Source organism: Marmota monax, unplaced genomic scaffold (genome assembly GCF_021218885.2).
Source record: "Marmota monax isolate L192 unplaced genomic scaffold, Marmota_monax_Labrador192_F-V1.1 WCK01_AAM20220418_F8-fsc00014, whole genome shotgun sequence".
NCBI classification, from domain to species: Eukaryota; Metazoa; Chordata; class Mammalia; order Rodentia; family Sciuridae; genus Marmota; species Marmota monax.
Window position 1 is genome coordinate 20,220,611 of NW_026695222.1, and position 12,812 is coordinate 20,233,422.

The 12,812-nt window shown below is 36.5% G+C and overlaps 1 protein-coding gene across 1 annotated transcript; it reads right to left on the reverse strand.

Annotated features, from left to right (window-relative positions):
• Nucleotides 1-3,027: 3,027 nt before the first annotated feature.
• Nucleotides 3,028-4,067, reverse strand: LOC124085421 (large ribosomal subunit protein uL18-like). Its single transcript, XM_046433081.2, is given in 2 exon segments — nucleotides 3,028-3,716; nucleotides 3,719-4,067. Coding segments are annotated over 2 exon segments (1,011 nt in total). The 5' UTR covers nucleotides 4,056-4,067; the 3' UTR covers nucleotides 3,028-3,042.
• Nucleotides 4,068-12,812: the final 8,745 nt, after the last annotated feature.

The following is a 12,812-nucleotide window of genomic DNA, read 5'->3' on the forward strand; positions in this document are numbered from 1 at the left end:
TGGTATTTTTTGTTTATGTTTAAACTCTTTCTTCCAAGCCCTGACCAGGGGTGACCTTCTAGATCTTGAGTTGACCGAAATGATAACAGGCTTTGTCTAAAAAGACAAAAGCTATGGTTTCACAGGGATGCCATGATTAACAGATGCAGCGAGCACATTAAGCTAACGCTGTCACCGTCACCATAGTGGCCACCATTAGCACTGCAGTAAAGTGTCTGCTGTGTGCTTTTCTTAAGGGCCATCATCCTCTCTCTGGCCTAGCAGAATGAACTGTTCACTCAATTCCTGATCCAACCTGTTGGCTCATGACTCTGAATATGATCCAGCAATCTCCAGAAGAAACAGGACTCCCTCTCCACTCCCACCTCACCCCTGCACAGAACAGGACCTTCATGCCCCTGGAGAATAATTTACTCAAGGTAGTTACAGTCCTTAAAGTGACATGAGTATATAGTAGGCAGGTGCCTTGTATCAAACTGAAAGGTGACACTGTTTTACCCAGCGTGGCTTAGCAGCAGGACAAGAAGTCATGGTGAAATTGTGTCACTGTTTCTTAGATTCTTCTAAATAATATGTTGGTAGCATAATTCCAGATGGATTTTTGTGCAAGACAAAATTTTCTCAATGTACCTAAGGTATTTGATAATCTAAAAACTCTAGGCATGGGGTTGAGGTGGAAAGGGTTATATCTTCTCCCTAGAAACTGCATCATGAGTTCATTGAGAGAAACAGCAAATTCCAGGAATTTAAAGATCAGCCAACAAGCAGTAAGACAGATGAGAAAGAGGTACCAGATGATCTTATTGATTTTGATTGATAAGATAAAGCAAACAGAACCATTTGTTTCTAGTTGAATTTTGCAAGACAAATTCTGTGGAATTGTAATCATCATTTAGTGTCAGCATGAAAGGGGAGTGAGTATCCCTGATGAGTTAAGAATGGTGGTACAATAGTAGGAAAAAATAGAGAGCGGAGCTGCAAGGGAGGTCTCAGCAGGATGCTTAACGAGTATTTTAACACGACATTGTAACATATATTTTAGTTGATTGATTGATTGATGAGTAGCATTTCATGTTATGGACACCAGTTTGTTGATGCATTCAACTATTGATGAACCTGTGGGTGGTCCCCCCACCCCGCCCATGACCACTGTATTTTTTTTCTCTTTTAATTTTTTTATTAGTTGCTCAAAACATTACAATGATCTTGACATATCATACATTTGATTCAAATATGGTATGAATTATTTTAACTGCTGTAAATAAGGCTTCCAAGAACATTCATGTATACGTCTCCAATAGAGCCTCTCATTTCTCTCCCATACATGTCTAGGAACGCAATGGCTGAATCATAAGTAGGTATATATTTAACCTCCTAGGAAACCACAGAACTGTTTTTTAAAATTATACCATTTTCATTTTCTCCAGAAGGTTATCACAGTTCCAGTCCTTCCCCATTCTCACCAGCACAGATACAGTTGGTCACTTTATTTCACCCTTCCTAATAGGTGAGTGGGTATTATTATTATTATTATTTGCCAATAGACTTCTTTTTTTGTGTGAGAAGTACAGAGCTTTCTCATAGACCTCCTCCTGCCCACATATGCAGAGCCATCTCCATTATCACCATCCTCCACCAGATCATATATTTGTCACACTAATGAACCTAGAAAGACACGTCATCACCCAAAGCCCATAGATTGTGTGAAAGTTTACTCAATGGGTTTTGCAAACCTATGATGGTATCTGCCCACCATTGTATCATACACAATCATTTCTTTGCCTTAAAATTCCTATATGCTCTGCTATTCAACCTTGTCTTCCTCTTAACTCCTGGAAACCACTGATCCTTTTCACTTTCCCTAGATTTTCCTTTCCAAAGTGATATATAGTTGGCATGATACAGTATATAGAATTTTTATGTTGGCTTCTTTCACTTACTAATATACATTATAATTTTATGTGTCTTTTATGGCTTATAGTTCATTTCTTTTTAGCTCTGAGTAATACCCCATTGCATAATATACCATCACTTATTTTTCCATTCACCTACTGATAGATACCTTGGTTCAAGTTTTAGAAATTATGAATATATTTGTTATAAACACTCATTCACAGATTTTGATATAAACAAACATTTTTGACTCATTTTCGAACTATCTTCCAAAATGACTACTTTTTTGTGCTCCCACCACCAATGAATGGGAGTTCATGTTCCTCCACATCCTCCAAGTATCTGGTGCTGTTAGCATTTTGGATTCTGTTCATTCTAATAGGTGTGTTCTCATTTCTCGTTTTTGCTTTAATTTGCAATTTTCTAATGACACATGATGCTAATCAGCTTTTCATATGGGTATTTGACATTTGCAAATCTGATTTGGTGAAGCATCTGTTCAAATCTTTTCAGTTGTTTGTAATTGGGTTGTTCATTTTCTTACTCTTGATTTTTATGTGTTTGTTGTATATTTTTGATCAGATATTTCTTTTGCAAATATTTTCTCCTAATCAAAGATTTGTCTTCTCATTCTCTTAGCAGTATCTTTTGAAAAGCAGAAGTTTTGAAGTTTAATGGTATTGAGTTTATTATTTTTTCAATGTATTATATCTTTGGTGAAGAAATTAGTATTACTTTTTTCAAGAAGTTGATAAAATTCATTGGTAAATTCATTGTGGTGTAAAATTTTCTTTGTGAGGATTTTTACTACAAATTAAGTAACTTTGCTGGTTATAATTTTTTTCAAGTGCAAAGAAAAACTTTTATTTGAGGAGAAAGTGGAGAGAAAAATCACAAAGGAGCCAGAGAAGGACTAAGTCAGATTGATAGGAGATGGTGACCAATGGTTTCCAATAATGAACATTTGCCAAGTACTGGTCATTGTGCTCAGAGATGCTTTGTAGATGTCATCTAACTTGCTTCTCACCAAAAGCTCCATTTGGCAGGTAAAATTCACACAGTGTGGGTGACACATTTCTTTCTTTCTTTTTTTTTTTTTGCTTGTTTAATAAGTTTATTAAAAACTTCATAGAAAAACTGTTGTTTGGTTTAGCTCTCAGCAGTCCGTTCCAGAGCTCTGAGGAACTTCTTTTGAGCTACCCAATCTTTCTTCTGAGCAAGGGACATTTTAGGACGGTTCCACCTCTTCTTTTTAACATCTCTCTTGGGCTTTTTCTCATAGACTGGATTCTCTCGTACAGCAGAATCAGCTTTCTTATACATCTCCTCCATCATGTCAGGGGTAACGTTGTTCTTTATATACTGAGAAAACTGTTTCTTGTAAGCGTCTTCATCTTCTTCCATTAGATAATGCATATAATCCGCAACATTCTGATCCATAATGTGCTTCCGATGTACTTCTGCATTGAACTTCTTGCTTTCAGAATCATAACCAGGGAATCGTTTGGTACTATGGGGGATAGATAAGCCTCCATCCACAGCTCCCTTCAGGGCCCCAAAAACTTTATTGCCAGTTGTAGTTCTAGCAAGGCCTGAGTCCAAATAGCAGGTGAAGGCACCAGCTTGACCATCAACACTTTCCACATTGTATTCATCTCCAGTCACCTCCACTTGGCCTTCATAAGTCTTGTCCATACCAAACCTATTGAGAAGCCCGAAGGCCAGCAGCAGGCCAGTACAATATGCTGCAGCGTAATTTGTTAAACCAACTTTCACACCATATTTTGGTAGTTCATGTGCATATGCTGTGCAGACTATCATACCCCTTCTATATGGGCATAAGCAATCTGGCAAATGATATCTCTGTTAGTTACACGAACTACCATCCTGTATTTGGGTGTATTGTACTTATTTTTGGCCTGGATCACCAAGCATTTCCGAGCATAGTAATCAGTTTTGCCCTCTTGTCTTCTTCTAAATTTCACTTGATATCTCTTAAAGTAGGCCGTATTCTTGACAACTTTAACAAACCCCCTCCTGCGGAACAGAGACCCGGGTCCACGGATCCACACAGACCTGCAGGTCCAACAGCAAGCTTCCAAGGTCTCAGTTCGTAGATGGCTGACTCCATTGCTCTGGCCTGAGGTGAGGCAGAGCATCATGGGAGAAGGGCAGAGCTGAGGAGGGCAGCTCAGGACAGGGCAACCAGGAAGCAAAGAGCAAGACTTTTTTAAATGAATAAACTTGGGTAATATGTCTTTTGAAGAATTTATGAATTCTATGATAATTGTCAAACTTCATGGCATAGAATTATTTGCAATATTTCTTATTCTTTTAATATCTACGAAACCATCAGTAATCTCTTATTTTTTACACTGATAATTCAATATTTTCTTCTGATTACTATTGCTAGATATTTGTTAATTTTATTGATCTTATTTAAGAAACAATGCTTAGTTTCATTTCCTCCATTATTTTTCACTATTTTTCTGTTTTAATTTATTTCTGCTATGATCTTTATTTTATTTATTTTGTCAACCTATGCTAAGTTCAAATGTTTTTCTATTTTCTCACATTGGAAACTGAGGTATTGATTTAAGATCTTTTTTTATTTTGATCTTATTAAGATCTTTCTTATTTCTTATTTAAGATCTGCTGCTAACTCAGTCAGTTTATCACTTAATCCTATGAATTTCCTCCCGGGTATGACCATTGTGGGATTCCAACAAAGTTAATATGTGTGTTTTTATTTTTGTTAAGTTTGAAATACACTCTAATTTCATTTTTGATTTTTTTCTTTTATCTATGATGATTGATTCAGGGGTGTATAATTTAGTCTACATATATTTGAGGATTTTACAGACTTTATCAATTACATATATGGTAGCAGAAATCTGTTCTTAATTTAATTCTATTGTAATATGAGAATATTTAAACCTTTTATATGTACTGAGACTTGGTTTTGAGTACAGAATATGTTCTATTATATATTTTAAGTACTCTGGCATTGTTAAGTAGGGGGCTCTATAAACACCATTTAGGTCAAGTTGCTGGAAATCTGCTCATACTTACTGATTTTCTGTCTATTTTGTTCTATCAACTTTTAAGAGTATTGAAATTCCCAACTATGTTTGTGGACTGGTTTATTTCTCCTTGCTGCCCCTAAATAGTTCTTATTTCTTGTATTTTAGTTTGATTAAGTTCATAAACTTTTAGAATCATTATATTCTTTTGATAAATTGACCCTTGTGTATTTATAAAATAAAACTTTGTATCCCTGGTAACATTCTTAGCTCCAAAATCTACCTTTTTTGTCAAAATAGCTAATCCATATTTCTTTTCATTAGAATTAACATGTTTTATCTTTTCTCCGTGCTTTTGTTAAGACTTATTTGTAACATTATAACTGAAATGTGTTTCTCTGTAAGCAGTTTAAAGTGGATTCTTCCTTTTTTATAATCCAACCTGAAAATCACTGACTCTTAATTGGAGTATTTAAACTATTTGCTTTTAGTTTTATTATTGATGTGATAAGGTTCAAAACTGCCATCTTATGGGCTTATTCCATATATCCTTTCTTACCTCTATTTTATTTTCTGCTTACTTTGATGAAATGAATAGTAATCATATTCCATTTTCTCCCCTTTGTTAGATCGCCACTAGGTATAACTCCTTGTGCTATTCATCTTTGATGTATCATAGTGTATCTTCAAGAGATATCATATCACTGCACATGCAATATAAGATCATAAAGAATATACCTAAAATTTTCCTGTCCTCCTCTTTTGATTATTCTTCTACATATTACTTTTGCATATATAATAAATATCACACCGCATTGTTATTATTTTGCTTAAATAGTCAATGATATTTTTAAGGGATTTAAGTTATTGGAAAATCTCATATATTTACCATGTAGTTACTGTTTTCAGTGTTCATTTTTTGTGTGTGTGTGAAGATCCATATTTCCACCTGGTATCATGTTTGTTAGGACACAAGAGACTTTTCTTTAATTTTTGTTGAAGTAAAGATTTACTGCTGACAAATTAGCTTTTGTTTGTCCACAAAACTTCATTTTGCCATCATTTTTGAAAAGATATTTTCACTGGGTATAAAATTTTAGGCTGACTCTCCCCTGCCATACTTTAAAGACTTTCCACTATTTTCTTGTTTGCATCATTTCTCATGATAAATCTGATATTGATGTTTACTTTTTTCCTTTGGATATAATATATTACTTCAACCCCCAGCTGCTTTTCAGATTTTATCCTTATCCCTGGTGTTGAACAAAAGATTAAGATTTGCTCTGGTGTAGTTTTCTTCATGTTTATTGTGCTTGGGGTTTTATGAAGCGTTTAAGTTTAGGTTTATGATTTTATCAAATTTGGAAACATTTTGGTAATTATATTTTCAAATATTTTCTCTTCCTCTTTTTTCTTAGGTAATTCCAAATATATAGATATTAGGCTGCTCCAAGTTGTTCCATATCTTACAGGTTCTTTTTCATATTTTTAATTAATACTCTTTTTTGACTGTGTTTTGCTCTGAGTAGTTTCTATTGATTTTTTTTTCAATTTCACTAGTATTTTTTTTAATGCAAAGTCTGGTCTGCCACTAATTTCATCCAGTACATTTTTTATTGTACATAATTGTTTTCATCTATAAAAGTGCTGTTTCAATCTTTCTTATATCTTCCATGTCTCTTCTTAAGTTTTTAAACACAGTCAGAAAAACTATTTTGCCACCATTTCTCTACCAGTACTAGCATATGTGTCATACGGGGTTGGTTTCAAAGGATAACTTTATTTTCGCATTACTTTTCTTGTTTCTTGAGTGCTTAGTAATTTTTGAATGAATGCCAGGCATTGTGTGTTTTACATTGTTTAGTGCTGGTTATTTTTGCATTCTCATAAATGTTCTTGAACTATAATTTAATCAGAAACAGTTTCATCTTGGGGATATGAACTTTTTTTTTACGTGGGACCATAAAAGTGTTCAGCGTAGGGATAATGACTCTTCAACACACAGACATTTCTGTGAACTTTACATAGTACCTCATGAACCTCAGGGTTTTATGGATGGAACAGTCAAATCTATTAGCCTTCTAGTCCTTTCAGATAGTCCTTTCCCTGACCTCAGGTAACTTTTATGCACACACACACACACACACACACACATCCTTAAGTTTAATGCTTGAGAGGTTTCCTATGGGTCTCTGGAGTTCTTGTTTTCTTAACACTTTTTCTCCCTCTGGAATGCCAAACCCCTTGGTTTCTCTGGAGTCTCAGCTCCATATCAACTGGGGAAGCTCACAATGCTCTGCCTGGGTTTCCCACTCCTGTGCTCCCAAGCCCAGCAGTAAGCTATGACTATTTGAAAGATCTCATTCCCCTGGGATCCACTGCCCTTCCCAGTCTGATGTCCCAGTGTCTTACAAACTGTTCTTTGATATATTCTATCTAGTTTTAAATTTTATTGTTGGCTGATAAATATAGTTTATGTTACTCTACCCTGAACAAATATGAAAATATAAAGTATTATTATTTCATCCCCACATCATAAATGCACTAAAGCCTGAAATAGATTATGAAAACCACATACTATCAATGAATGGCAAAGCTGTGCTAGATCTACCTTAAGATGAAGGAAGGAAGTTAAAAGGAACATGTTGTGAATGATGAAGTAAATCACAGGAGCCCAAAACCATGTACAGACACTAGCCTGACACTTACCTGATATATCTATGGCATAAATGTAACTATTTTATGTTTTATTAGTGCATTATAGTTCTATATAATAGTGTGATTCTTTAGAATTATATATATGAATGGAATATCATTTACTACATATACGTCCCACGACCTTCTTTTCTCCCTTTCCTTATTCCCCTGCCTCTACTATGCAGATCTTCCATCTATTTATTTTTTGTATTTTTAATTGTCACTTTGTAGATACACATAATGGTGGAATTCACTGTGGTATATTCATTTATGTACATAGCATAATATGATCAATTTTATTCCACAGTTCGTCCCTTTTTCCATCTCTCCTCCATTTCTCTCAATTCTTTTCCTTTACTTCACTGATTTCCTCTCTATTTTTGTGGGTTCCACTTAACCCCAATTTTTTCCCCTTATTTTGTTCTAGCTTCTGTACATGAGGGAAGACATATGACCCTTGATTTTCTGAGTCTGGCTTATTTCACTTAGCATGATGTTCTCTAGTCCTATCTATTTACCAGTAAATGCCATGATTTCATTCTTCTGTATGACTGAATAAAACTCCATTGTGTAGATATACCACATTTCTTGGTCCATTCATCTGTTGATGGGCACCTGGGCTGGTTCCATAACTTGGCTATTGTGATTTGTGCTGCTATACACATCAATGTGCCTATATCACTATAATATACTGATTTTAGTTCTTTTGGATAAATACCAAGTAGTGGACTAGCTGGGTCACGTAGTGGTTCTATTTTTAGTCCTCTGAGCTATGTCTATACTGCTTTCCCAAGAGATTGCAGTCCCACCAACAATGTATGAGTGTACCTTCCCCCACTCCCACATCCTAACCATCATTTATTATTATTTGTATTCTCAATGATTTCCATTCTAATTGAAGTTAAGATGAAATTTAAATGTAGGTTTGATTTTCACTTCCCTGATTGCTAGAGTCATTGAACATTTTTTCATGTTTGTTGGCCATCTACATTTCTTCTTTTGAGAAGTGTCTGTTTAGTTTGGTCCCATTTATTGATTGGGATATTAGATAAACATAACTTTTAAATGTTATATATATTCCCCTTATAGTTCTGTTTTTTAGGAATCCAAATCAGAGACAGTCTGGATTTGGATGCTGTTTCTACAACTTATTAAGATTTCTGATCTTGAGCATATTAACTTTTTTAAAGCTTTAATATGCCCAACTGTGAAATAGAAATAATAATAATAATAATTCCTGAAAACAGCATTGTTGAGAAGATCAAATGAGATAATACATGCAAAACCCTCAGCACAGTGTTACGTAATATGTTTCCATGTATATGTTAATTTGTATGGTAGATCAGGCATGTGCTCAATAAATTTAGCTCTAAACCCAATTCAAATTAAGTTCTTTTTGGTCCTTCATGACATTAAGAATTTGGCTTTTCCCCTCTCTAGATTTCTGAGATTTTTCCACTGGAAAAGTGCACTAGGCAGCTCTTTAGGAAGCTAACTGGAAATCTGGTCTCCATTTAGAAACTTGGTGTTTCTTTCCTTGTTGGTGAAGTTTCTAGAACTCCTCATCTTAACATTTTTATTTACTGATCACTTTTTACAGTATCCACCCAATTGGTTTCTCTATGAAATCCCCGTATTTGCATTTTGTATCTTTCTGTTCTCACTCAACAACTCTATAGTTGTCCAAACCCATCTTCTCACTTACCCTCCCCTGGAGCTGCACAAATGGAATTCTGCTAGCATCATCTTATGTGCGTCACCTCCCAATTGCTCGCTACCAATGTTAACATATGAAACCAGAGTTGTATTATCATTTTTCCCACTCTAGCCACATGGTATTACAGGCAAATTTACATATGACTTTGTTGTTGTGTTTCCATTGCATCTGTCCCTGGCCTTGACTGTAGAAGAAAAAAAAAACAAAAAAACTATTGTTGATATCCCATGTACATTTGGTGCATGCTGTGGTTTTCTGATAACCTTGGAGGAGGATGAGGAGTAAAGATGGAACAAGGAAATGGAAAAAGGCATCCATTTATAAGAAAACTAAGGTATAGGGGTTAAAGACTTCACAATGCACAAAGGCATCCTTGGTAAATGATCTCGTTTGGCAGCCATCCCTGGGGAATCACACTCTGACTTCACACATCTTTCTCACCATTCACTGGGGTATTGGGCCATGTATTCATTATGTTCCCAGAGAGCAAAGCCTTACATATAAAACTGCAAACAAGTCAGCAAAGCTGCTAAAAATAAGTACATTTTAGTAGGTGATTCTAAGCAGGAAGAGAGAAAAATGTATTTAGCAAGACCAGAAATATCCAATCGACAGTAGAGTGAAACTGAACAAAATCTTATATAAAAATAGCATTTGGGTCCCATCTGAATTTAGTGATAAGGACTTAACAATACAATACTAATGTACCTTGAGCAACATTTGTCACCCGACTCTGACTCTCAGACACTTTATAGCATTAGATAATGCAGTTACAGAGCGACCTAACAGCAAAGGGACAAGAAAATTAAAAGACTTAAAGTCAGGTAGGCACAGCAATATGTCAAACAAGATTTACAATTGAATTGGGGGCACTGATGAGGCCCAGATGATTCGAAAAGGCATGTAAAAAACATAATGCTTCAGAATGGCAAGGACTTGGTCCAGAGAGCATCAGAAAAGAACAAGAAAAAAGGCTTAGATCCTACACCAGCCATGTGTTCACCATTGCTCTAATTACTTCCACATACTACACTGCATTTTATCTAGATGCCCCTCTCAGATACAGACATCATCATCTTAACCTTATGTGGATAAAAACTGATGCTCAGAGATTGAAAGGAAATGTACCAAAGTCATAAAACATACCAGAAGAAAGATTCAGAGAAAATCCTCTAACCCATGGTTCTCAAACCTTAATGCTCATCTGGACATACACACACAGAAACAAACACATACACACACACACACACACAAATACACACACAAACACATACCACCTAATAGCCCCCTGTATTTTGACTCAGTGGATATGGAGTAGAAATATATAAGGGATTCAAGGGATCTGGGGGTTGATCAAGGTAAAAGATGATCATGAAATACACATAACAGATTTGACTGACTGAGTCTCACAGGGATTTCCTCAAAAGGAGGAAAACAAGGGAACACCCCAGGGAGGGGGATCAAAGAGAGGCACATGTATCCAGGTGATGTAGGTGATGTCACTCAGCAGAGAGCCTCCTAGTCGGAGAATTCCTGAGGGCCTTTTACTATAAGGCTGAATCTGATCAATGGATAATAGCTATTGGATGAGGTTTAATGGGATATGCAAATCAGATAAGTTCTAAATAATCAAAAACTTTCTGTCCAGTCTGTCTCGAGAGCATTTGGATGTGTAAAACTATAGGGTTGGTGCTGGGTGACTTTCAAGCTAGTGGATCTCATTCTGCAGTGAAGAAACAAGCAACCTAGCGCCTATATGCAAATCCACCTTCGGCTCATTTATAAGACGGAGTTATCTCCATGGGCAAGAGCTCTAGCAATATATGACAGACTGCATTTGGAAGAAGAAAAACATCCATCAGGCGCCAGTGTCCAGCTTTCCTCACTGCGCCACAGCCAACTCAAACAGTGGATAAACATGTCCATTGGTGGTTTCCTAGGAGAACGTGGTCTCTGGGAAGCCAAGCAGAAAGCGCCCAGCATGCGGATGGTGTTGTGCGTGCACCTGCTGGATGGGCCTCGGACATATTTTCTTCATCTTAATGAGGAAAAATTCTTCTCCTGTAATCCTACTTTATGACGAAGTAAGGAGGGGAAGTTTGGCCAATGAAGTTCCCAATCCAGTTGGTAGCAAACCTGAAAAATACATCACATTGGGAGCATCTTGTGTTATGATTCAGATCAAAATATACATGGGACTATAACTAGAAGTTCAGCAATGGCAGGAACCAGGTTTGTGTGAGGCACAATCACTCACTCAGCATCTCAAAGAGGTCTCTCCAGAGGAGGAATACTAAATGAGAATAGACTAAAGAGAAGACACAGAAATATCCAAGTCAGAGGGCTCCACGTATTCAAGTTGGTACACCGAAAAATCTGCCTAGAGCCATGTTAACTTCAGTCAATCCTCCCATCATCCCTGCCAGATGGGGACTTCAGATTCTGTCCTCACCACAGGGCTGAGTCACAAACCAAGACTGCTCCAGGGAATGTGGCATTTAAGCTGGTGCTTCCCAAACTTATAACAGATTTTTCTGAGAGAGGTAGGGTATGTAAGAGAAAGAATAACATTGATTGAAAAAAAAAAGAGGCTTGAGGGGCCCAGTCCTCCTTCTCCTTACAGGTGGGGATGAAGAAGGAGGTTCAAGGTTTCCCCTAGTATTTTCCTCTCCCCACCTCATTCTTTGCGATTCAGCAGAATCTCCGCTCTTTTCAAAATCAGGTGATTCCTAGCACTCAGGATCACCTGATGGGAGCCTGTTTTTTGGTCTCCACACTCAATTTGCCCTCCCAGCCTCAGATTTCTCAAACCCACAGTTCCTTCCAACCACACCTGATTTCAATGTGTTCCAAGTCTCTGCATTAATGTCAACAAGTGCAGTTTCTGCAGGAGAGCTCACCCCAATGAAAGCGAACTATCATCATAATTTTAAATTATAGTTGCCAAGATTTTGTTTCGTAGTAAAAATAAAGGTATAATTTCTTCTAAAATGAAGATCTGTCAATGTTGTCTCTTTTTCCCCTTGTGCAAAAAAATCTGGTTCATTGCTGCTCTGATTATCTCTCACTGCTAGAGACGGGCCTAATCCTTCACTGAAACATATGCATGGGTAATGTTAACACGATGTGAAAGCTGACTGCGGTGGCATATGCCTGTAATCTCAGCAACCCAAAAGGCCAAGATAGAGGGATCACAAGTTCAAAACCAGTCTTAGCAACTTAGAAAGGCCCTAAGCAACTTAGCAAGACTCTGTCTTCAAATTTAAAAAAAAAAAAAGAAAAGAAAAAAATATTAAGAGTTGAGGACATAACTCAGTGATAAAGTGCTTCTGGGTTTAATTCCCAGTACAAAAAAAAAAAAAAAAAAGGAAAAAAGAAAGAAAGAAAAAGACAAATGGGATCCATGCTCTTCCTTACATAACCCATGTTGTTTCTTACATAGGAAGCATTGCTGATAACCTTACCTCTAACAGGGTGCTCTT